General features: G+C 38.0%; 3 protein-coding genes across 3 annotated transcripts in view; all 3 read left to right on the top strand.

The window, feature by feature from the left end:
* The window catches only part of LOC115928129 (vesicle transport protein SFT2B-like), an 11525-nt gene extending 7448 nt beyond the window's left edge, over positions 1-4077 (top strand). Inside the window, exons 5-6 of the mRNA XM_030994898.1 lie at positions 74-132; positions 510-4077. Coding sequence (XP_030850758.1) covers positions 74-132; positions 510-579 — 129 coding nt within the window. The 3' untranslated portion in view covers positions 580-4077. The remainder of the gene's footprint in view (positions 1-73; positions 133-509) is intronic.
* Positions 363-27154, top strand: LOC115928128 (cytochrome P450 4F6-like). Its single transcript, XM_030994897.1, has 8 exons — positions 363-373; positions 17413-18285; positions 18978-19121; positions 21057-21250; positions 22325-22472; positions 22878-22967; positions 23282-23430; positions 26101-27154. The coding sequence occupies exons 2-8, from the start codon at positions 17947-17949 to the stop codon at positions 26546-26548; spliced, it is 1512 nt and encodes a 503-aa protein (XP_030850757.1). The 5' UTR covers positions 363-373; positions 17413-17946; the 3' UTR covers positions 26549-27154.
* LOC105442213 lies at positions 7973-15450 on the top strand. Its single transcript, XM_030994127.1, has 4 exons — positions 7973-8096; positions 8929-9072; positions 13395-14528; positions 15317-15450. The coding sequence occupies exons 1-4, from the start codon at positions 7973-7975 to the stop codon at positions 15448-15450; spliced, it is 1536 nt and encodes a 511-aa protein (XP_030849987.1).

Here is a 27154-nt window from a genome sequence, read left to right as displayed (position 1 = left end):
AAAGTTAACAAAATAAAATGGAATAAAGAAACTTTGAGGATTTTCTCTCTCTCTCTTTTTCTCTTTCTTACAGTGGGAAATCACCATTCTGGCAATCCTGTTCTGCTTTCTACAATTTCTTGCATCATTATGGTATGTATTAAAAAATTTCATCTCTTTTTCAGCATGATACACATTAAAATTACATTATTTATTAAGCTATTTAAAAAGTATTTTAAAAAATAAAAAAAATTAAAAATTAAGGATTTCACAATATACTAAAACAGTTAGTATTTTGGGAAATGATAGTTGACATAGTTTTCTTCATATCATATGATATGGAAACTTACAACTTTCCTGTCTGATGTTTCTCAAACCTTTTTGATCTGTGTTTGTGTTTATTCTGCCAGTAATTAAAACTTTGAAAGCAAGTGATTTATTTTTAGTCAGATGCGAAATGCTGCAAGTTCACATATCCAAATTATTGCTATTATTTTCAGACATTTTTACCCATTGTATTTGACACCTAGGTATTCCATATCCTACATCCCATACGCAAGAGATGGTGTGAAGAAATGCTGCGAGGGTTGCTTCGCATAGGTTCTGAGACGGAAGAGGGCTATGAGCCACAGTGTACAAAAGAAATCAACATAGACATGGCAAGAAGCTGCAATAAGTATCTGTCAATGCTCATATACCTGTAGGTAGGAGGGACAGAAAGATTTGTCATCGCTTCCAACATATGGGATACTTGTTTGCAATATATTTTCAATTTAATGTCCGTTTTCAGGACAAAAGTTTTCCTTGATAACGTGAAAGGCTCAACCAAGGAAGGTGCGACTTACCAGGCTGATACTTGCACGTAAAAAATGTTGCTTGGACTGATTCATTCTTGTATTTGGAGAAGCTGAAAGAAACCATAAAACATGCCACACCCCCTCCCCCCCCCCTCCCTCCCTCCTTTTAGTGATACCCCTGACTTCAGGCATATCCTCTCATATGCTTCGAGGTATTGCAAGATTCAAACTTTATTACTACTATAATACTATTATAAAAAGAGGTTATTTAGCACAATATTCATAAAGGCTTGTTCAGATATGACATAGTGAAACACCGCGTAAAAGCTGCTGCTCTTTCTTCACGGGTAAATGAAGGTCCTGTGCATATTCAGTGAGCTCTATGTAATAATAAACAGAAGCGTGAAGGGTATGGTATCACAATATATATGTAAGCACAAAAAAAATGGCAATGGTTTCGCCGTGCTAATTGTAAACAAGGCTTTAGGAGGCGGTTCCAATTTCCTGTGCTAAATGTAAACGAGGCTTAAGACAGCGGTTCCAATGATAGTACCAGATTGCATATCCAAACAGAGAACAAACTGTAAAACCATAAATGTTTGCATGCATGAAACTTTCGCGTATTTCATGAAGAGTCCAGATTCGTAAAAGTTAAGGGCGTGAAAGGTTTTGGTTATACAATGCATCGAATGCCAGTACAGTGCCTTCAAGCATTAAGCTGCACAAGTAAAATGACTGGTATGGGTGGATGTATAAAACTAGCGCACGATCATTCATGACCACAACTGCCTGTCTGAGTTTAATGAAAGTGTATTTCAGAGGCATGATCGTTTGGCTTAAATGACATTGATACAAGATTAGTTTTACAAAGTATTATAAAATATATGAGATATATATATCTTTATATCTATTTTTTTCCACGTTCAGCCATTTATAAACCTTTCATGCGGTGTAAGAGACTCTTAGCTACAATTCGCGAAAGTTGCATGTAGCGAAAGTTTCTGTTTTACAGCACCATTGATAAAATATATATCAGAAGCTTTGGTGTAATTAATATTTGATTTTTTTTCTTTCCAAAGGCTATTTATCTGTACAGAAATGCACCTATGTAGAATAGAAACCTTTTGTTTTCAATCTTTCTACTTATATTTTCTATGATATTCAGAATTATGAAGTTCAATTTTTTGTTCTTTCTTTTATTTATTTTTTTATAAAGGGAATTTATTTCATTTGCCTTACTCTATATTCTATTGTCAGCATTTTAGTATCATCTTGATCAATATTTTTTTCCTTCTCAGCTTCATGATTAAGTGCCCTTATCTGATGAGGTAAAATTAGGTTTAATACAGCAGTAGTACTTACATGTAGATGTATTTATTTACTTTTTATTTTATTGTCAATGATTTGAACATTGTGTTAAACTGAGATGTGAAGGCGAGAATTAAGTTCAGTATAATATATGAAGTCTACATTATCATCACATCAATTGCATATGAACGTGATTTGTATTAGTTTAGTCACATTTGGAAATTTTGTAGTTGTAGGACTTGTAAAATCGAATTAGTCCTGCCAATTGATTAGAATGTGATCTATTTATAACTCACTGTTTCTGTGACATGAATCAATTTATTTCATGACGCATGCCAACTTTCTAGTGTCTTATGGTAAATCAAACTGCACCTGCCATGCCCTTCTGGCCTTACATGCATGTACATTGGGGAACCTCTGTCAAATTTATCGAGACCAAGAAAATGAACTTGTTTTATAGAATCCTTGTTTTCTCAGAACTAATAAACAATAGAATACAAAGAAGTGGGGCTCTCAAAATTACCTTGCTATAATGAATGTTTGCAATTGTCTTCTGTAAAACGAGGTAACACTTAACATTTGCTCCAAGTAGTTTGTACAGTAATACATGTATTGGTTTCATGTTTCTGGTTAGAGTGTTTGTACGTGTACATGGTTACTGAATGTGTTTGACATTGAAAAGAAGTGCAATTTGGTTACTGAATACTGATGGCAGTTTCATTGTTGGATCGGGTTTAATATTCTGTCCATAGTATCACTCAATAAGAAGAAGAATCAAAGGGACCCGTGGATCCAGCAGTTTAATGTGTTAAATCTACCAAATATAAACGCTGGCACTACCTTGCCATTTCAAAATTAGAGTGTGCTCCTGTTAGAATACGCTGCAAAAAAATGTGGGCAACAATGTAACAAATAAGTTGAAAACTGTGTCTGTAGTACAATTCTTTAAGGAGAAACTGAAAGTTAAGTTTTAAAGTTCATGAAATGACAATCTAAAATTATCTATGTGTGACATCTTTCCACGTTTATTCAAATAATTTGCCAGCATCAAAATAATATTTGGGCCAATCGATCTCTTTGTATACATTGAGTTAATTTAATTGAAATATGCATAGTAGTATTTATCAAATTCATCAAAATTGGTCTTTATGATATTGATGTGACATGTTTTTATTGTTTAATGTAGTCCATTATGTGTTAATCAAATGATCTTCCAAAGAAAAGAGTGTCTTTAGAAAGCAACCTTGAGAGTACTTTCCAAAAGTACTGAATCATATTTTATATCAGAATCTTGAAGAGTTAAAATCTGCCTTTTTGAAATGACTGTATAATGTGCTTTTTCATTATGGACACAAAATATATGATATTATATCAAAAGTGCCAATTACAGTTTTGGTTCATGTGAAATCATATTTATTTTTATCATAAAATCAGTAAAACTTTATCTATGATTTATGAAGATTGGGCCTCATATATTTTTGTGGTGTAATACTTTTTGTCGAGTTCTAAAATCATTTGTTTGTAAATTCATTTTCTGCAAGCGCTGTACTTTTTTCAAGTTACCTTATTCTATGTAAGATTGTGAACATTGTCATAAAAGTGGCATGTCTTTTGCATTTCTATATTTAAGTTTATGTGCATAATGTGAAACAAACATAGCAGTTTGTGTTGTACAGTGGATATATGCTGATCAAAACTATTGGCATTCATCAAATGCATTAATTTTCAATAAAAAGTTATTGGAATATGCAGTTTTCCAATAATGGATCATTCTCTACCAAGCACTGTAAACCTGGTGATTAACAAAAATGTTTCAAACTTTCATATTTAGATGGTGTATGTAAAGTGATAGTAATTTTGCCTGTAAATATATATCAATATGGAAATACAAATATACTGTATTGTTGTCTCATTATATTGCATTGCTGTAAAACTGTACTTTATTGCCATGTATCTTAATAATGGCAACTGCCTATTCTTATTTTTTCTTAAACTTGTAATCTCCACACATAAGAATAGTTATGGTTTATGGGTTAACAAAGAAAGAAATATCAGTAGTAAAGATTACAATTTAAACAGGCTATAGAGATTTTGTCTGTCCTTTCCCTTTTCTCTAAGGATTCTTAAGAATATTCCTATCTTCTTTATCAATTTCTTCATACTCTTCTTTGTCCTATTCTACTTTCATCTGTTTCTCCCCACTTCTTTCTTTCTTTGATTTTCATGTCTTTTCCCTTCCCATATAGTGAGTTAATCATAAACACATGCGTATGTAACCTTCAAATCATTAACATTTACACAAAGTCTTTAGGTACACCTTATAATAATAATAATAATATTTAGCTTTTATATAACGCTTAATACAATGTCTCTAAGCGCTTTATAAATATACATTACTACGAGTAGCAATAATCCACCATGATAATGTTTATCTTGTGAATATATAGGCCAAGCTTTTAAAAAATGTAGACAAATAACAAAGAAACGAAATAGAAATCAACTATTTAGAATAAGGAGAGGGAATGAGAAATAAACGAATCCCAGTTGACGTAGATAATGACCCTGCATATACTTTATACCTCATTTCCCCCTCTTATTCGGGGTAGTACTGCAGAATTAGGGAAGGGGCACGACTGGCCCATGCCCCCGTTTTCAAACCAAATTGACAAAAAAAAATATATGTCCTCTTACCCCCCCCCCCCCGCTTATTCAGCGGCTGTCTGAGTCGTCGCGAAATTTTCGGCGCGATTTTAATATTTAACCCCCCCCCCCCCCACCCCCTCCTTCGAAAAAAATCCTGCGTACGCGCCTGTCTTGAACACTAATTGCTAAACTGCACCCGGCCCTCCACTCAGGGTACGCTTATGCATGTTCTGTTTTGAAAGCACCCCCTAAGTCCGGTGTGTAAAGTCTTTTTTTGTGTACGTACTACGAGCAGGACTTTGGTGCGTGAAAAGTACCCCTTTACCAGGGAGGTGAGACTTTAAAGACTTTTATGACGTATCGGTATCGGATCTTTATACTGTTGAACGTGCTTACTTCCAACCATGAGCGAGAAAAAGAATGAGAATGATAAACAGTGTTGGCATCATCAACTTTCGTGATCTTTGATTCCCAAATCTACTGGTCTACATACATTACAGACATACTGCATGAGAGTAAGTATGACATAAATATTGTGCTCTTAAAGACACCTGTATATCAATTAATGTTGTCGCATGCTGCCCATTAGCCCACCCAGTTTATGTTCATGCCCCCATGGAGAACAAATCAAAGTATTGAGTTATGTAATCGTATTTATGTAAAGCAGGACAAGAACAGTATGCTCGTTATCATACCCTTGAATTAGTTGGACATATATTGATTTGTTGGTTAATATAATTGATTGATTGATTGGTTGGTTAGTTGGTTGGTTTGTTGGTTGATTGATTGATTGGTTGATTGGTTGGTTAGTTGGTAGATTTGTTGGTTGATTGTTTGATTGTTAATTGTTGGTTGGTAGATTGATTTATTGATTGGGTGATTAGTTGGTAAGTTAGTTGGTTTGGTTGATTGGTTGATTGGATGCTTGATTGTTTGATCGGTTTATTTTTTTTCTACAAAATTGAATGATTTATCGATCAGTTGATTGATCAGTTGACTGATTTATCTATTGATTCATTACTGTCGATTATATGATTAAGTGATTGATTAATCCATTATTGGGCAGTTTAATGATGATTGATTTGATTGATTCGATTTGATTTAATTTGATTTACTATGTATTCAATTGTACGCATACTGTGATAATGGTTGCTTTTGATGACAAACTTTGCCCGGGGCTTACCCGACATAACAAATTAAAAAGATATATAACTGAAGGAGTATACAAGAAGCTTTGATAGTGTATAACGAATTTAGATATGTCTGTATCATGTGCATAGTTAATTTTTTGCTATTTGTGCAAGTCAAACAGTCCTTGAGTAGATTTACGACATGTTTTTCGGCAGTGCCTGCGTGTTTTTCGTCCTCAGTGGAATTTCTATTGCATAAGCCCAGGGCCACGCTCGTCTATAGAGTCTGCCCTTGTCTTACGTAACGGCAAGGACCAAGCGCGGATCCAGGATTCTTAGGGGGGGGGGGGCAAATTTGAAATTATGCGAGCCAAATATTAGTACGTAATGGTAAAATCGGCAGTGGCAAAAACGTTGGAGGGGGGGGGGGGGGGGTAGACAAAAAAAAATCCCCATCACCTCACTCTTACAGGCAGGCCCCGATGAACGTTTCTCGGGGGGGGGGGTCAAGGGGTGGAGCCCCCAGAAGCTCAGGGGTCTTATACATTAAATTACCGTCAGATGAGCATACTTTGATACCTTATTTGTGACTCTGGCAGGTCACGAATTGACATGGGGTCCAGGGGGCGAAGCCCCCAGAAGCTCAGGGTTATTGGGCAATAAATTCTGGTCAGATGAGCATATTTTGAAACCTTATTTGTGACACTGGCAGGACACAAATTGGCGTGGGGTCCAGGGGGCGGACCCCCCGGAAGCTCGGGAGTTTTAGGCATCTTATAACGGTCAGACAAGTATTCAGGGGCCCGCCTTAGGGCCCCTGGTGGGATCGAGGGGGCGGAGCCCCGGAAACTTAGGGGTTTTAGGCATTTAATTACGGTCAGATGAACATATTTTGATACCTTATTTGTGACTCTGGCATGACACTAATTGGAGTGAGGTCCATGGGGCCGAGACCTCAGAAACTCGGCCTGCTCAGGGGTTTTAAGCATTAAATTACTGTCAGATTAGCATACAGCCGTACGCCTTAGGGCTCGAGGTGGGGTGTAGGGGCAGAGCCACCGGAAGTCAAGGGGTTTTAGGCATTTAATTACGGTGAGATGAGGATATTTTGATACCTTATTTGTGGCACTGGTGAAATCCAGGGGCAGAGCCCCCGGAAGCTCAGGGTTTTTTTTTTTTTTTTGGGGGGGGGGGGTTGGGGGGTCGGAAATTGGAAAATTACGTCGTCAGATATTTCGTTCAGTGGCTTGGGGAGGGGGAAGGAAAAAAAGGGAGGGGGCGGCCCCCGGCCCCCTGAATCCGCCACTGGCAAGGACAGACACTCGATGAATAGGGACTTTTAGAATTGTCGAACGACAATGTGGATTGCTACGATCGACGTAATTGTAATGCACTGCCTTGAATGGACGTCACACGTATCAGTCCACGCAAATCTAAAAGTCCCTAATGAACCCGAGTGGAGGCCAAACCTTGTCCTGTTTAAGACAGACTCGAGGTCGGATTGTTTTCTTGCTGGAAGGTTGTCCGGCTATAGAAAACAATATAGCTTCCTATATAAAGCCAGGGAGATTTAAAATCGAGGGGCTTCTCCTCAAGACTTCTTCTTAAAGACTTATCGTCGAGACTCCTTTCTGCCGCTTTCCAAATCTGCAAGCGTTCTGATAATACACTGTACATGACTTATTTAGTGGCAGTTTAGAGAGCACGGTTTCTACCGAGCTGTCATTATTTAAAGTAATAAACGACGAATAGAACTGAAATTCACGATCGACCTACTCTATTTCTTCTGTGACATTTGTTTTGTATACACGCATGACACATGAATGAGAGAGATACTGAGCAAGAAGAGACAAGAGTTCGAGATCGAGAGAAGTCTGTATTAAATATTTGTAATAAATTTCGTTACAATATAAAGAAAATGTGAATTAAGTTGTTGCTCACCAAGATTTTTTTGGGGGGATCACATTTAAGTTATTAAGCTCCTTTTTAAAAGTTTTAAATGTCAAATTTTGCACAAATTATTTTTTAGAAATGGAGTCATCAAGAGGACAAGAGATCTCAATTTTAAACTGGAAGTGGGGTTACGTCATCATACTATGCATGTTCGTGATAAACATGGGGTCTGGGATCACCAAGGCTTTCGGCGTTCTCCTCCCAGTGATGGTTGAAAGATTCAACATAAATTACGCCATAGTAGGCTTCATCTGCAGTTTACCCGGTACAATCATGCTCTTTTCAGGTGAATTATTTGATTCTTTAAAGGACAATAGACTGTAGATCTATATTTTCAAATGTATCAAAATTTGTAAGACGTATTCATAATGGCTTTCAATTAACACCCGTCCCTCTATCGACACACACGCACACATCCAAACACGCACCCGGACACTCATGAATGACGCATGATATCCCTGGCAACAGGGGTGGACTTTTCATGGGGGGGTTGTAGAGATTTCTACACAAACCGCTTGTCATTACAACTTTCATGTCAACTTTCAATATATCGCCCTAACCCTTTTCAATGTGACACACTTATATAAGCTTATGTGTTGCTGTCTCGTCCTTCTGATTTTATGTACAGATTTGGATAGAGATGACGGGGTGGGGGACAAAAGACCTGAGGGTCATGGTGATTCAGTTCACCTTTTCTTGTCCCAGGCATCCCCGTCTGCTCTGACAAAATCTCTTCATCTGTTTTATATCACGATCAGTCTATTGTTTTATTTGTTTTACCTGTTATATATACCTTTTTCTTCTGAAATGCCGAATAAATAATGATGATAATAAATGTATATACATATATATATATATATATATATATATATATATATATATACATATATGGTTGTATTGTTGGAAGGATATTGGCATTGATATGTACACAAAATATGATGAGGTTGAATCGCATACCCAGTCAAATTTAAAGAAATATGGATTTTACATTGATATTTCTCCTTCCTTTGAAGTTCATATATTGGTGTATATTGGTACCCCCCCCCCCCCCCCCCCCCCCCCCCCACTCTGAGCACAGTGTTTCGTTAAGTTCTATAATTCATTCGATGTACATGCAGGTCCTTTCGTTTCCTTGGTCCTCCAGAGAGTAGATCATCGAATTGTGGCCATGTTATTAGGAGGGGTAATAAGCGGAGTCTGTCTGGTAGCGTGCGGCTTCATCTCCAACATTACCGGACTTGGTTTCATGCTGGCACTCACAGGTATGTCATATTGGGAGGGGTTTTAAATGGGGTGTGTCTGGTATCATGTGGTTTTATCTCGAACATTACCGGTCTTGGTACCATACTGGCACTCACAGGTATTTTATATTGGGAGGGTTTTTTTAATGGGGTGTGTCTGGTATCATGTGGTTTTATCTCGAACATTACCGGTCTTGTTATCATACTGGCACTCACAAGCATCTCGTATTAAGAGGGGTTATACATATGGTGTGTCTAGTATTATAGGTTTTATCTTCAACATTACCGGTCTTAGTATCACCCTGGCACTCACAGGTATGCCATATAAGGAGGGGTAACAAATGGGGGAGGGGTGTCTGGTATCATGTGGTTTCATCTCCAACATTACCAGATTTGGTATCATCCTGGCACTCACAACTATGTCATGTTAGGAGGGGTAATAAATAGGGTGTGTCTGGTATCATGTAGTTTTATCTCGAATAATACCGGTCATGGTTTAACCCTGTCACTCACAGGTATGTCATAATACGAAGGGTAAACAAAGTATAGGGTTTGTCTGGTATCATGTGGATATATCCAACATTACCGGTCTTGGTATCACCCTGGCACTCACAGATATGTCATATTAGGAGGGGTAATAAGTGGGGTGTGTCTGATATTATGTGGTTTCATCTCCAACATAATATTACCGGTTTTGGTATCGATCACCCTGGAACTCACAGGTATGTCATATTAGGAGGGGTAATAAATAGGGTGTGAACTGTATTATATGGTTTCATCTCTAATATATATTACCGGTTTTGGTATCGTTCACCCTGGCTCTTACAGGTATGTCATATTAGGAGGTAATGTATAGGGTGTGTCTGGTATCATGTGGCTTCATCTCCAACATTACCGGTTTCGGTCTGGCACTCACAGGTATGTCATATTAGGTACCTATACAAGCTGAGCTTTTCAATAGGTTCCTCACATTTCACCCTGTATAACCTATCATTCAATCCAATTAATTTCGAAGTCTTCTCAAAGAATTGATTATACCGTGTGTCTCAAAAAAAACGTAACACTTTTGAAATGGTTGCCAAATTGAGCATATATAATTTTATGAAAAAATGTTGATATGTATGGAAAGCTAAAGGACCAACCTTTCATATGATATGAAAAAATTAAAAAAAAAATCATGCTTCGATGGACAGTGTTCACTTAAGTTAGAGGTATGAAAATGGGCCTGCGCAGGATTTTTCCTTCCAATTTTGGACAGGTAAATTACTTGTAACTTACAAAATAAGGTCGATATGAGATATTCATGATCGATGGATCAAAAGGATATTTTGAATCAAAAGGATATTTTGAATACCTCGAATACCATTCCTTTTTCAGTGTTATTTATCAATCCCGAAACACCACCGCCCACCCCCCCCCCCCCCCACACACACACACACACACACACACTTCCACCCACTCCCATCTCATTGTATCATTGATCTGGTAGATGTGAACGGGATTAAGGAAGAATGGGAAAATGTTAAATTGAAATACCGTATTCAAAATCATAATTGACATTATGCAACCCACTCTCCTCCCCCCCACAACCTTTTCCCATCCCATCACCTACCCCTTGCCTTTTCTTTATCAGTTTTCTTCCGTAAGTTTGGTGGATCATCAATCACATTTTATTCAGGTTTTATGAATGACCCAAACATGTAATAGCTAAGTACATCATTCATTATGCATTGAAAATACCAGACCCCTTCTCTTTCCCCACATTTGAACTTGTTATCACCTGTCCATGGAATACCGTATGACATTGCATTGTTATTCTTCATTGGCCTGAACACTGAGTAGCCAGAAACTGTTACATAATCCTCTTTATCCAAAATCACTGTTTAATACTAAAACAAAGAGGCAAAAACATGGTATTACACATTACAGGTTTAAGAGTAAAAATAACTGCATTAAGTTGTTACATAGCCTTCAAACAGTCCATCTTATGCCATGTTGTCAGTATGGAACGACCCCAATTCACAAATCAGCAGCGTGCTTTCATGGTAACTGAGTATCATCGAACTAACAATGTTACAGCAGTCTGTCAGAGGTTCAGACAAGTCTACCCGGATGTACGCTGCCCTTCGCGTCTTACCGTGTACCGCAATGTCGCCAAGTACGAGGGAACGGGGACGAGCCATAATCTGAACCGAGGAAGATCAGGACGCCTCAGGACTGGACGATCGGCAGAGAATATTGAAGTGGTTCGTCAAGCCATTCAGGATCATCAGGATGGAGACATCAGCTGTCGGCGAAACCCTACAGATCTACCCCACGCCACCTTCAACAGGATCACGCTACTTGATCTTCACTACCACCCTTACCAGATGATCAAGAGACACGAGCTTCTCCCAGGAGATCGTCAGCGTCGCACAAGATTTTGTGAGTGGCTACTCCGAAGGCCGGCGCGATTCTTAGATGACTTGTTGATAGGGGACGAGTCCGGTTTCGCTCTCAATGCCCAGGTCAACACGCACAATCTTGTGGCATACCGGGATAAAGGGCATCCTCCAGAAGAGTTCGACTACCAAAGGAAGTACAACCGGTCCAAGGTGACGGTGTGGGCCGGTCTCACTGGCAGAGGGGACATCATTGGGCCCATCTTCTTTGACAACAATGTCAACGGTGAAGCCTATCTCCAGATGATAGATGGACATGTTGTCCCTGCCCTCGATAGAGTTGCAAGGTATCGCCGTGGCAGGAATGGACGGTTTCAACGCGTATGGTGGGCGCAAGATGGGGCACCTTGCCATCGCTCCAGGGATGTCACAGAGCGCCTCACCCAGCTCTTCGGTGATCGAGTGATATCCCTCAACCGCGAAGTTGAATGGCCTCCACGTTCACCTGACATGACGCCTCTCGACTTCTTCTTGTGGGGATGGCTCAAGGCCAAGGTCTACACCACACCTCCCGACACGCTGGATGATATCAAGGAGAGAATCACCCATGAGATTGATGTCCTTCGTCAAGACAGAGCCACAGTCAGGAGAGCTGTTCTGGACATGCTGAAACGGGCAAGATCGTGTATCGAGAGAGAAGGTGGACACGTCGATCATTAATGTGAAAGACTTTTATCTTTACCGGTACCCTTACTCAGTCGGTACTTTGAAAGCCTTGATATTCAATCAAGAAGAAAAGATAGCCATGTGGACTACTGAACTGATTACTTTTGTCAGATCTTTCATTTTAAGATGAACAAAGCAGTTTTAAATAAGAAAGAAATAAAAGAAACATGAAAATCTTTTAAAAAAAGATTTAACTTGTTTTTTGTCATGTCTGCCCTAATGTGTGTGTGTGTGTGTGTGCACGTGTGTGTATGTGTGTGCGCGTATATGTGTGTGTGTGTACGTGCGTGTGTGTGTGGTTTGTGTGCGTGTGATAATTGGTTTGAGCAATTGCTTGATGGAATTAATGTTTCAGTGATTTATCGATTGATTTCAATGATCAAAATGAGTGACTGGTTAATTTGATTATTAATGGAAAAAATGATCCACCAAACTTTCGGAAGAAAACTGATAAAAAAGCAAGGAGTAGGTGAGAGGATGGGAAGAAGGTTGTGTGTGTGTGTGTGTGTGTGTGTGTGTGTGTGTGTGTGGGAGGGGGAGGACAGTGGGTTGCGTAATGTCAATTATGATTTGGAATATTTCAATTTAGCCAATTCCCATTCTTCCTTAATCCCGTTCACATCTACCAGATCAATGATACAATGAGATGGGAGTGGGTGGAAGTGTGTGTGTGTGTGTGTGTGTGTGGGGGGGGGGGTGGGCGGTGGTGTTTCGGGATTGATAAATAACACTGAAAAAGGAATGGTATTCGAGGTATTCAAAATATCCTTTTGATTCAAAATATCCTTTTGATCCATCGATCATGAATATCTCATATCGACCTTATTTTGTAAGTTACAAGTAATTTACCTGTCCAAAATTGGAAGGAAAAATCCTGCGCAGGCCCATTTTCATACCTCTAACTTAAGTGAACACTGTCCATCGAAGCATGATTTTTTTTTTAATTTTTTCATATCATATGAAAGGTTGGTCCTTTAGCTTTCCATACATATAGACATTTTTTCATAAAATTATATATGCTCAATTTGGCAACCATTTCAAAAGTGTTACGTTTTTTTTGAGACACACGGTAGAATGTGACATTTTTAGTATATTTCATATTATGTTCTAGTTTTGTCAATTATTTGAATTCTTTTTTGTGAAATATGAAACAAAATAAACTAGAAACTTGAAACTTGAAATCTGCAATATTTTTCACTAATGCTACTTTTTAACACTTTATTATCTCATTGATAGGAATTGGCCGATGTTGTGTCTACTTACCGATTTCTCTCCTGATGAACCAGTATTTCAAAGAGAGCTTTGTTCTAATGAACACCGTAGCATCATATGGTTTAATAGCAGGTATAATGTTCCTACCCGTCATCACCGAGCGAGCTCTAGAAGCGTACGGTTACTCGGGAGCTTTTATGATTCTTGGAGCAATCATGTTTCATAAGGTTGCAGGGGGAGCGGCCATTCGGAAACCAGTCTTCATTGTGAAAGATAACACTACTGAACAAAGTGGTAGTGATCAAGATCCGTTGGAGGTGATCCGTTTTGAACCGTCGGATGATGACGGTGAGGTAGATGGTATAGTAGGAGGTGATCAAATGACAACATTGAAAGATGAATCAATAAATGATATGGTCCAAGGTCAAGCCCTGGCAGAAAGCCGTTTTCACTCCAAGGAAAACCTTGAAAATACGGAGACACTAAATGCTGAAATCGTAATAAATGATATAATAAGATACGAGGAGGATGAAGGGATTTTAAATGACGATGATAACCGTGAGGAACACGTTACTGTGCTAAATAGTGCATGCGATCGTCCTGGTAAAGTGGATGATCTTTCTAATGCTTCGAGATCTGGTCAAAATGATCATAGTGAGAAATATAATTTCTGCTCATCATTTATATCTCGCTGCAAACTGTTTATAACCAAGGAAGCTCTGTTCTTAATGTGCCTCCCAGCGACTTTCTTTCGTGCCTATTCGTTCGAAGCCTGGGTGTTGTACCTAGTGCCTCACGCAGAGCAGTTAGGCATCACCCCATCTCGAGCTGTCTTCTTGTCTTCAATTGGTGGAATCAGTGGGATTATTGGCAGAACTATTACTGTCATTCTCCTCATTAAGAAAGTACACATGTTCAAAATCTACATCACCGTTGGTTTTATTACCAGTTTGTCATTTTTCTTGGATTTCGTCGGTGAATCATTCATGATTCGTTCAGTTTGGGCATTTCTGCAGGGCCTCTGCTTCTTTGTGCTGGATACTGTAGACGCAACTTTTCTCAAATTGACGTTGGTAGATGAAAGCAACTTCAGTTTCGGCCTTGGACTGGTGATGTTAATTAACGGTTCTGGTAATATCTCGGCAGGGTTACTCACAGGTAGGCCATTATCTTGACACTCTGAAATAATATTAAATTCAAGCTTTGTGTATATTAACACAAAGTTTATTAACACTAGAGAATGCCACTTTTTAATACAACTTTTTTTGTCAATTCAATTCTTAATTTATTTATCATCCAACATGTTAAAAATATACATGATAGTCATACATAAACTTGCAAAATGATAGACGAAAGAATATCTTTAATAAAGTACAAGGCTTGTAAGACAGAACGCCATGCAGTTCACTGTAAATTCATAGATGTTTCCTAGTATACAGTAGCGATGGTTCAGTTGTTTAATAGTGTCTCTAAAACGCACATCATCGTTTCCTCCTCCACCTTACTAGTGCGGGTTTTATGAACGTGCCACTCTGTTTCGAGATTTGTGAAAATCCATAATCAGTGGAAAGCAATGCAACGTGTCATTTAATTCTCAATTATCAAAACGAGGTGGTATTTTTACATCAATTATTTTATGTTGATATGCTTTATTTTCATTTTTTAACATAATTTGTTAAACTTTTTTTTATACTAAACTCGAAATGGTAAGCCTGTCCTTTTTTAGAGCAAACTTAGTGATAAATATTTCGCCTAGGATTTTCCACACTATAAGGGGTTGAAAATTAAAACAAATAAGCTATTTCAGTTTTACTCTAAAATATTTCTGATATTTTCAAATAGAACATTTAAGCACTCAATGATCTGGATGACTCATCGCCTATTATTTTGTGTTATCCAAGCTGGGAATTCTTTTCGATTGTTTCTTAATCTATTCTCCCATGCAGGAGCTTTGTTTGACGTCATCCAGTCTTATACCATCGTATTCATGATGACTGGAATCCCTGTTTTGATCTTCACCATCAACATCGTAGTCATATCGGTACTGTTAAACAGAAGAGTCAAGTCCAAACACGTTTAACGTCGCTACAGGCATGATTGATCCCGGAGCTTTGTTTGACGTCATCTAATCAGATATGTCGTCTTCAAAGTCTGTTAAGTCGCCACAAACATAGGTTTTTTTTATTATGTTTTTGTTGCATTATTTTGCCTTGTTTTTCGTTTTGTAATATGTATTTTGTTAGTTTATGGGAGAGAGTCATGGAAACTGACGAATATTTGATGTCATACCTGTATCAGGTAATCTGAACATCTTTCATTGGAAAATGTATTTCCAGTAACCAATTAAAGAACCCCCAGATTAATCAAAAAAGATTAAGAAATTACACTACTTTGCCAAACAGAGTGAAAAACAACCCCATACCTTCACTTATACACATTTACAAAGCAGAAAACAGATGTTTTTTTAATACTACTAATATTATAGTTATGATGTGATCCCATAAGTGCAATACTTTAATTCCAACCATTGTTTTCAATTAATGATACACACAATGTAATGAAATCAAGTTTTTATGTAGATTATTTTATATATATATATATATATATATATACCTCTTTTATATTTATACTGGGGTCTAATCTTATTAATATAAACACTACATCTTCTGTATCGAAGTTAAAAATCTGTGTTAACCATTTATTTGTAATTGTTTAACTGACTGAAATTATCTTCCATTGCCAATGTCACAGTTGTCTCCTCTTCCTCTACCACTTCTACTTTCCCACCTCCTTCTTTATCTCGCCCTTCTTCTTCCTTCTCAATCCCCTTTTCCCTCTTTCTTCTTCTTTTACTTTTACTTCTTCTAATAACTCCCCTTTTTAGAGTCTGGATAAAACATTATAACCTTTTACTTAAAGACCGTCACCATTACTGGGCCAGAAGGGATTAGACCACACAGAGAGCCATCGAGGTCACTGTGACAGGTGGCTATCTCATTAACTCAGCTCTCATTTAACATAAGAAAAAGAGGATCATGGGGGACCAACAGGCACCGATTGGAGAAGTTTTCTATATAGAGGGAGCAAGTAGCTACAAGTATGGCAGTGTGCCTTTAAAATAGCTATACCCTAGAGTAAATATTTAATTCGTACATTTTCTCATATAAGTATTTGTTTTCTACATAACTTCGTCTCTATTATTAGTAGTTTGTATAGTGGATATTGATATTGATACCTTATGATAATAATAATAATAATGGGTTCTTGTATAGCGCTCATGTCAGTCAGATTTGACCCTCCTGGCATCTATAACCTAGAGTAAATTTTTAATTCGTACAATTTCTCATATATTCTTATATTATACCACTATGTAAAAACGATTTATATCCGTGTTTCCATATGAATGTGTCATTGTACATTTGCTACTGTGTATTATATATTGTGTATATTATTGTCTATTGTATATTGTTCATGTGCTTTATGTAATGCCAACAACTTAATTTCCAAATGGACCAATACAATTAATCTGAATGAATGAATCTGAATAAGTATTTGTTTTCTACATAACTTCGTCTCTATTATTTGTAGTTTGTATAGTGTATAATGCTTGGATATTGATATCAATACCTAATATGACAGTGTTCCTAATCGCACTACCCTCTAACTTTTTTGGGTTGAGGTGTGGGAGGTGGTTCAGTCGTCTATTTTCTGCCGGATTTTCTGTTTCTTTCTGTTTGTCTTGTTTTCTTTCTAATGTGTTTTAACCACACGATGGAGGTTTATATCCCCCCCCCTCTTTGAGGCTACGCCACCGTTGATTACTCATCTGATATAATAGTAACTGATTTCTGGCGTAGGAATATCGCTTTTTGGAATCCATATTACATCAATCACAGGTGCAACAAACACACCTACAATCGACTTGTTGATTTGTTTTCCCAAGCAAATGACGCGAAATCGTCAAAAACCACTTGATTTGAGCTAACCTTGCTTTATGGGTTGACCTTTGGACTACAGTGTATTTTCAAATATGAATAGGCAGGAGAGGCCGGAACGTTTACTTTGAAAAAATTGGAGTGGTCAAAGCAGGCCTCGCGCCTGAACTGCAGAGCATGGAATAATAAAATTTCCTTTGAATAATAAATTTCCTTTGTGCTAATATAGCCACTATGTATTCAGCAATCTGATAGCATCGTCTACTATTAATATGTATACTAGTTTTGGCTGTGGGTCGTTGCGCCTAGCTTGCGGGTTCTTTGTCATGAATATGCGGAATTGATTAGCTTGTAGATAGTCCTTAACTTTAAGGTCAATTCTTTACATTATCGGACGTATGTACTGATCGTATCTGAGTATTGAGTACATATTACAGTGCAAGCCATAATAAGCTTGCGTCTGTATATACGGAGTGTTCAGATGTGCTCGGTATATTTGGGATATTAAATATTCTCCACTAATATTTTGCTCACTTCCAACACTTCGGCCTTCTTGAAGACATCAAGAATTGCTACTTAATTGCAGAATTATTATAATATCACTCTTGACTATCAACGTGGTTAAAAGACGGGCAGCAATTATGGCATTATGGAATCTTGCCCCAGTTTCAGTTTTGGTGTTATCCGTGCTTTTCAGCTTTCTCGGGTACAGATGTCTGCTCTGTATGATCGCAGTATGGACAGAAGTAAAGCGGATCGTTCACATTCGGCGCACTCTTCCAGGTGCTCCACCTCACTGGCTGTTCGGCAATGTCCTGCAAGAACCTGGACCCGTGACTCCTGGGTTCGAGTGGCATCGTAACACGCCTAAGACCTATCGAAGACTTCATGTCTTTTGGGCGGGATGGAAACCCATTGTGGTACTGAACCATCCTGAATCTGTACGGAATGTACTCAATGGCAGTGTTGGAACGGTCAAAGTAAGTCATTTAAGATTTTACTCTATTGGAAACCTTATATCGTATTTCATTTTGCGAGCTTAAAACTTGTACAAGGCATATCATGATAATTTGTAATATCCCGAAAAGAACGCCGTTGCCCGTTTCCTCAAGATTTAAGAAGATATGTATCTGAAGAAGAGTGCACCTCTTATTGCTCCTCTTATTTCAGTCACACACACACACACACACACACACACCACAAGCCCACACTGGTATGTATCTCGTATAAGAGCGAGTCCAATATATTTTCTCTCATATAAGTCACGTACCTCATCTTCAGATTTGCATTAGGTTTATAGCCCTCCTAGAGCTTTCATGAGAGCTCATTCTGAAGAGCAGATGAAGAACTGCATCATGTGCTTTTATAATTAGGTCAGAGAAATCAAAACCTTGATATCAATCCTTTTGAGACTGGGCATACGTAAAATCTTTTATTCTGGGCAGTTCCATGGCATGTTGTTACCGACATCATGCTATATTCGTTACCGACATACTTGGTATACTCGATGATTTGATCGAAATGTGGAGCTTGGACCAGAATAAATAACTTGAAAATGGCACTTCAGATGATAACTTTGTTTAGATTCCCCTACTATACTAGGAAGGCCTGGAACACCAAGTCAACAAATACATTTGACCCTAATATTTGTTTTGTTTTGTTCGTCTGACAGAGTGAAGTGTATCGACTATTTGATGAATGGCTAGGCCAACCTATGGCTACAACAGACGGTAATTTATGGAAGAGACATCGGAGGCTCATTACAAACTCTTTCCATTTCAACGTTCTCAAGAGTCATATCCCTAAAATGAATCAGGTATTATGAAATTTTTTGTTTTTTATGAAACATTATTGACAACTTTATTTCTAAGCAATTTGGGTATAATATAAGGAACAAAGATAGGACCAGATACACGTTAAACGTTTAGTATTAAGACTATGTTTCTATTTCGATGATAGGTTACCCGTATGGCCTAATCATATGTCTAACCTTAGCCAGGGTAATAATATCCAAACTTCTTAGGAAGCGCTTGTGAACGTTATATCATAATTTATTATTAAAGGAAGAGGGTTGCGTTATTTTTTCAGTTTAGAACTATTTTGTAATGTATATTCATGTTTTAAACAGATCTATGAATTACTATCGCTACCTTAATTTTTTTGAAACATAACTGATTTCTGTCTTTGTTAATTTTGCTTATGATTAGTATGTTATCCAACTCAGTGGCGTACGCAGGATTTTTTTCATGGGGGTGTTTTAAAATTGGATGGCATCATTAATGTGAACCCCGCGAGGTAGCGAAGCAACCGAACAGCAGAGGGTGTTGGAGGGGGTTATTCCATCGAACGTCGTGAATTTCGATATCCTAGCTTTCAAAAACCTGGGGGTTTTCCTGCATTTTAAGTTTTCACGTTTCTTTTTTATTTCTCCACATTTTACAGTAAATAGAGAAAGACATTATGAAATAGAAATCATATATGTATATGGTATATAAGCATGAAATAATGATATTCAATTCATATGTCAGATTGAGTAAAATGTGAGGAACCTATTGAAAAGCGGTGCTTGCAGATTATAGGTTCCGCATTGCAAAAAGCTCTCGTTGAAAATATACCCCATCACTATAACACAGGAACCAATGTAATTCAATGTAACAAAGTTCTGTTTGTTTAAAGTAGTGCTTGCATTTCCATAATTTTATCAAACGAATTCGTTTTTACTGGCTGCCTGCAGTAGCAACAAGCAGAATTGACAAAAGACTTAACTTCGTTTCGTTGACAATCATGCATGCAAGAAGTCTTTCGTCTACGGCTGATTGACAAGGAAACAGAGTTAAATCTTTTGTTAAATACCGTTTGTTGCTACGATAAGCAGCCAGTGAAAACGAATTCGTGTAATGAAATTATGGAAATACAAGCACTATTTTAAACAAATGGAACTTTGTCATTCCTTGCTCATTTTTCCTAACTGTAGACTTCATATGAAAGGGCAGAAACTCAACTTTCTAGAAATGTGATTTTCTCTTTGAAAAATTCAGATAGCGTCCGCCAAATGACTTTTTGGTTTCCTTTCTTCAAAATCATTTTAATCACTCATGCGTGAAATATGCATTATATGAGTTACATCACATGAAAGAAGAGGATCTAAGCTTTCCAAACATGTGTAATTTATTAATTATAAATGTGAATAAGTTATGATAAAACATCGATAATTCTCGGTTTCGTTTTTTCTGGGACGCACTGTATAGCAAATACTGGCTAAAGACTGAAAAACAGTTTTAGGGTCTGAGGTAATAAAAATGAAAACAAACTTCTCGCTCGGTCGCTACGCTCCCTCACATAATATCCGTCAAAATGTACGAGTTAATATTGAAGAAAATTTGTATTCTGTTGGTATCACGTAGGCGCAGTTTACACTGAATGTTTACACGATTAAGAGTTATATAAATAGATCTGTGCTACAAAAATGATTATGCAGCTTGCTCTTTTAAGAAGTCCCTTCCTGCCTACTTACTAAAATGTACCTAATAAATATTAGTATAAGTGAGAAAACAGTATATTGCTTGTTTTTATATTATAGTTGTTTCTAAAGAATGTAATTTTGTAATACAACAAAACTTCAAAAACCAGTGAGGGGGTATCCCATCTACATTTGTATAGTTCGTAGTCCTCTCCAAAAATTCGTACAATGACCCAAATACAAAAACAGGCTGTACACGACTTATACTAATGATCATGATATTTTATATAGATTGCCGACACCCTGATTTCAGTGATCTCACAAAGAGGTGTGGCGGGAGAGCTCCTCGAACTCCACAAAACCACGAGTGCTTTTTCCAGTGACGTCATCTTACAATGTGCCTTTTCCTACGAGTCAGGCTGCCAGGAGGGTGTCTCAGAATACATGAAATCTGTATCGACCCTGGCTGGCATTGTCATGAAGAGGTACGAAACAGAAGCATATCTCTTTCTAGCATTCTTACTACATAGTACAATCATGCAAGACACAGTGGAATATATTGTTTTCCCAAACGTTACCGACTGCATCTTCTTAGTAGTATTTCTGATTATGATATCAAAATGATAGCTCTGGAACAGCTTCGAATCCTTTGATTACTAGACCGTAGAGTTTCAATTATATTGTTCTTGATGAAGTTTTGGACAACAAATGACCAATTACCCATACGAAAGACAAAATACCAACTAGATATTGAGTATACTTGGTGATTATGTGTTTGCCACATGAAGTTAAACGAGGAAGTAAAAAGGGATGAGCAAGCCTCCTTCTTGCCTTTGAAAGCTTCTTTGTACAGGGATGCATTTAGTTTTTACTATACTAATTGTAATTTATAGTAATAATAATTTTTGTTATAATCTAGAGACAACTTGCTAGGTGCTTATGGTATATCGTCTTTTGAACAAAAATCGTTTGTTTCGTTTTTCTGATAGGTAGTTATAATTGAGGTCCAGTGTTTTCGAGAACCGAATCGTAGGCTAACCTTTAATGAACTACTGCTTTTGAGAAAGAGAAAGGTGAAAAGTTTTGTCCTAGGATAGGATATTACGATAGAACTACATTGGATTATTCAGTACATGGTAGTGGCTTATCATGGTTTTGGGCCAGGTGCGTGGAAAGGACCCAATATTGGTTATGTCACTGCAGAGACAGGATGTGGAGCTAGTCCTTCCAATGACGGAGCTGTGGGATAAATTTCATGATTGATCTCACTAGCGACTGACCTGCAATGGCATAGTTATAGGATGACACTTGGGGCACATTCCCCTACATTGAGTAGTGAAAAAAGAGAAAAAGGGAGAACGGAAAGGAACGAAGAAATCATTTTGACCACCTTCCTCCCCTTCCCCCTCCCCTGTCCTCCCTCCCCTAATAAGTTGTCCATTCACATTTAATTTCCGAGAAAAGACCGAGTCCCCGCTCACCATGGGTGGGCTTTTGTAACGTAACTGCTGACGTATATCATGGACCTACTACAACATGCTTATATGTTCTTGTTGAAGGTCTCTGAGCCCACACCTCACCTACGACTTCATCTTCCGACGATCTTCACTCTACAAGTCTTGGAGAAAAGAGATCGACGTCCTTCATAGACTTCAGGAGAAACTCATCTCTGATCGTAGGGAGCAACACAGACAGACCGGATGTACGGTAAGCAGGAACTAAGGAACAAATGGTACAGGCTTCGTGTTGCCTCATAAAAAGCAATGATCACAAATTTTGAGCAGCAAAAGGAATAATAGTTACACCAACTTTTTTAATGTTGTTGATATGTGACAGCGCAAAGTTTTCAAAATCCGACACAAAGTTAATATCGCTATAAATATAGCAGGGTATGGTGGGGGTGTGGGAGGGCTGTGTGTGTGCGGGTGTCTGAAAAATTCAACGTGTTAGGGGAGCGTGCATGTGTGTGTGTTTTCTGTAAAGGAAGGTATGCGTCAAGGTATGAGGGGCCGTGGTTGTGTTAGTGTTTGTGTGTTAATATATGGGTGTTGGTGCGTGTGCGTGTGTGAGTGTTTGTACGAAATGCCTAAATATACTAATTTTTTTATATAGGAATTTTCCAAGGGCAAGGATATCTTGGATACTCTTATGTTGGCAAAGGACACAGAGGGCGGACTAACGGATAGAGAAATGAGAGACGAGGTATGTATAATTATGAAACTTTGGAGGGCAACATTTGAGACACATCTATTTCCTTTTCGATTTTTTTTTTAGACGTAAAAAACATAATCCATCATATTTATGAAATGATTAAACCAGCAAATCCATAGACAATACTTTTTAGCTAGGTTTAATTGACCATACTCAACACTGTGGTCGTGAAAACTTTAGCAGACATCTTTGAATTTGACAACTCTATCAATACAACTGAAGCCAAGATTTGAAAACTTCCAGTTGGTTACACCAAGAATGAGGAAAAATCAAACATCGTATTTATATCATTTTATATTCGAAAGATAAATAGTTTCGTCTTTGCCGGAATTGATACGACGTCTAGCGCCCTCACGTGGCTGTTGTACTTGCTGGCTACTCACCCAGAATACCAGACCAAGGTCCAGGAAGAAATTGATGAACTCTTCCAAGATCGTGATCCTGAAGTTCGCAGGTAAAAAAGATGTATCTTACTTAGTATTTTTACACGGTATAAATAATTGGTATGATGATATACAGATATCCATATGGAAACCAGTAACTTGACCCCCAAAATCAGGTAGCCTGAGAGCCTGTAGATTTCCTAGAAAGCTGGAAATTAAAAAATGGGAGCTTTTCCATTCTTTTTATTTTAGTGTGGAAGAGAAGACAGAGAAGACAAAATGGCTCTTCAAATGCACTTAATCGAGTGGTAAACAAGAATTCAAAATATGACAAGTAATAGCTAGAGGTTGTGAACCACACTTTCATGCCACCTGTCTGTGTAGTCCCTTGAAGACATTTCTATGTAGAGTGGTGCTTCTAGCAAGAATGGGTAAATTTCTTACCAATTTCATGTTTTCAAAAACATCACAGTTTTAATACACCAATACTTATTACCTAAAATAATCAACCTTTTCCACTCGCTTCCAGTTTCCGTTACGATGCAATGGCATGACTAGAACTCCATTCTATGGAAAGATTAAACATTTGGAAATAATGTATTGAATTTTACGGAAACACCATGTATGTAATCCTTAAAATTAGGACTGTTGTTATTCTTTCGGCAATTTACTACTTGGTGTTTCCGTATACTTATATACCTTTGTAGCTGTTCCACCATGCATTCCTACCAAAGACATTCAAACAATTGCAAAAGATAAAGGAATTGTAGCCGGCTAGACAGTGGCTGTCACATACTTTAATTGTAATTACCAACCTAAAATAAGTGATTCATGAAGTAAAACAATAAAGACCGGACAAAGCTGGCAAATACATTATTAAGTACTCTTTTCCCAGTTGGTTCAGGATGTGCGGAATATAATATAAATAAATAAATATGCGGAAATACAGAATATTATTTTCAAGATCATGTCTCTGCAGTAATCTCCTCATTGACTTCGAACAAAACAAACGAACAGAAAATAATGTATGTTGCTCATGAGGCGTCATTATTAGGGACTATTAGATTAGCACGTCGACAGCTTTTACTGTAACGTGTGACGTCATTTTAAGGCACTGCGCATGCGTCACGTCGTCTCAGTCGGCGATCGAGAATGCGTCAACCTAGCACTATGAATATGACTGACAAAAAAGCGGACAAAATATACAGTTCCTCAGGTAGACAAATGAACATCCCTTCACTGCTATTGTGTAAAATTTGTAGAACAGGTGTCACATGCATATTCACCTGTTCTACACATGTTTACACAAAAGCAGTGAAGGGATGTTCCATTGTCTACCTGAGGAACTGTTTATTTTGTCCGCTTTCTTTGTCAGTCATATTCATAGTGTTGATTTTCCTAAATCTAGTACGGTACTAGTATTTGCCGCATGTGCATTAATATACAGTTCCTCAGGTAGACAAAGGAACATCCCTTTCCTGCTATTATGTAAAAATGTGTAGAACAGGTGTCACATGCATATTCATACACATTTTTACATAATAGCAGTGAAGGGATGTTCTACCACAGCAATAGGCCAGTTTCGTAATGTAACCAAATTTAATGCATACGTCTTTGTGAAGTGCCTCAATACAAATTATTTTATTCACCTGATAAGAATAATAGTATTTCAATAGTCATAATGCAACTGCATATATTAAGTGTTGCTAGGTAGGTCAAGCCATAATGTTTGTCCAACCTGGCAACAACTAATGTATGCAGTTCGGATTCTGTCTAATGAAAAATACTATTATTCTTATCAGGTGAATAAAATAATGTGTATTGAGGCACTTTACAAAGACTTATGCATTAAATTTGGTTACATTACGAAAGTGGCCTATTGTTGAGGATAGAATGAGGAACTGTATATTTTGTCCTCTTTCTTTGTTCGTCATATTCATAGTGTTACTTCCTGCATGCATGTATATCGTCGAGTACAATCTAAAAGATTTCTAATTGTAGTCAACATGGGCAGTTGAGTACGTTGACACGCATGATCAGTCGGCGTTCGTCGTGTTCTCGTCCACTCAATCTAAAAGTCACTAGTGACCTGACATAGTGATACGTCTGTGACTAGCGCAACCTTTGACGCATATCATGCAGTACAAAAAGTTGTTGTTGTTGCTGTTTATATTGTTGGCGCGCGTTCAGTCAAAATTGACTATTTACGCCTGTCTGTTAGGAGTAATATTGTCTATGTCAGTCAAATCATTTGTCGTTGAGAAAACTGTGCGCCTGTGCTTTCGCTTGTCCAAAAAGTACAAAAAGTCAAACAGTGCAAACATTTATACTACATCGTTAGCACCTGCACTTATATTCTAAAGTTAGACTGGATTAGCGCTGGTGAGAGAACAGTCTAAATGACGCTTCGCGTGCAACATACGGGCGTTAAACGGGCGTTGATATTTCAAATTATATTTTTGATCAATAAAATCCTGTTCAGTGATTGGTCAACATGGCATCACGTGACCAAACATAACATTGCTATGATGTAACCGTGACGTCATCCATGGTATATTGCACTATTGAAAGTTGGTTTGAAAAATATAAAACAAATATATCATGCACTATTTCAAGCCACTGGTGAAATTATGGATCCTCGGCGACACAAATATTCCTGCCACCTCGATCCATAATTTCAACTAGAGCCTCCTAGTGCATGGTATATTTGTTTACTATTGATACTATTTTCCCCTATGCAGTGAAGATCTCCATCGTACCCCATTTCTAATGAAATGTGTCAAGGAGAGTCAGCGCATGTACTCGTTCGTATCCCCAGGCCGCCTACTGACCGAACCCCTGGTCGTCGACGGTCTAACAGTCCCAGCAGGCACCGAGCTTACCCTCTTCACCTATCAGCTCCATCACAACCCTGACGTCTGGGGCGATGACCATATGACATTCAGACCAAGTCGTTTCGACCGCCAGAACGTCGAAGGCCGAGATCCGTTCGCTTTCATTCCCTTCTCCGCAGGTGCTCGCAACTGCATCGCACAGCAGTTCGCGCTACAGGAGATACAGGTAGCAATGATTCGGATTTTCGACAAGTTCTGCTTTACTTTGGTCCGTGACTCCAAGCCAGTCTTACGGGTTGTTAGTGTACCAGAAGATGAAATACTGCTAGGTATTCATCCTCGGAGTAAAAAATAATTTGGTACATCCTTCGATTAATTATTGCTATCACCATTATATGTTAAAGTAACGGTTTCCCCCACGATTTCCCCTACGATGGTAAAACTATCCCCGCCTGTTCATATTGCATTATATATTGATGATTTGATTTATATTCCACCATAAAAGCATGCCATCCATAGAGTAGTAATATGTGTGTATGAAATCTCACTTCTGTATTACTGTGCAGATTGTATTGCAGCTGCTCTTGCGACAATTGCTCTGCGTCGATTTCTTCCAATAACCGAATTCGTACCGTCAACCCCGGACCCAACGCTTTATCTAACCTAACCATACACCTAAAATAAAACTGAATTGCAACCCTTACTGTGACCCTATATACATTTGACGAAATAAAGCCCGGAACAGCTGTCTCAGTAGCAAATATATGATTTGTATATATAATATCCGTGTGCAGTTCCTAATTTCATCTTTATATACCGGGAGCTTATCGTGAAGATTTGTCGTTTTTTATGATTGATAATTTCTTCAGCAACAATCAGAAGCTGATGAACAGGTGATGGACATTTGGCTTCAACGTATATCTCTTGCATTAAAGAATGGAACAGTCTGCCTGATGATATA

The sequence above is a fragment of the Strongylocentrotus purpuratus genome, unplaced genomic scaffold (assembly GCF_000002235.5).
Source record: "Strongylocentrotus purpuratus isolate Spur 01 unplaced genomic scaffold, Spur_5.0 spur5_scaffold_21, whole genome shotgun sequence".
Classification (NCBI taxonomy): Eukaryota; Metazoa; Echinodermata; class Echinoidea; order Camarodonta; family Strongylocentrotidae; genus Strongylocentrotus; species Strongylocentrotus purpuratus.
The sequence above is the reverse complement of the archived record's forward strand: the minus strand, read 5'-3'. Positions and strand labels throughout refer to the sequence as shown.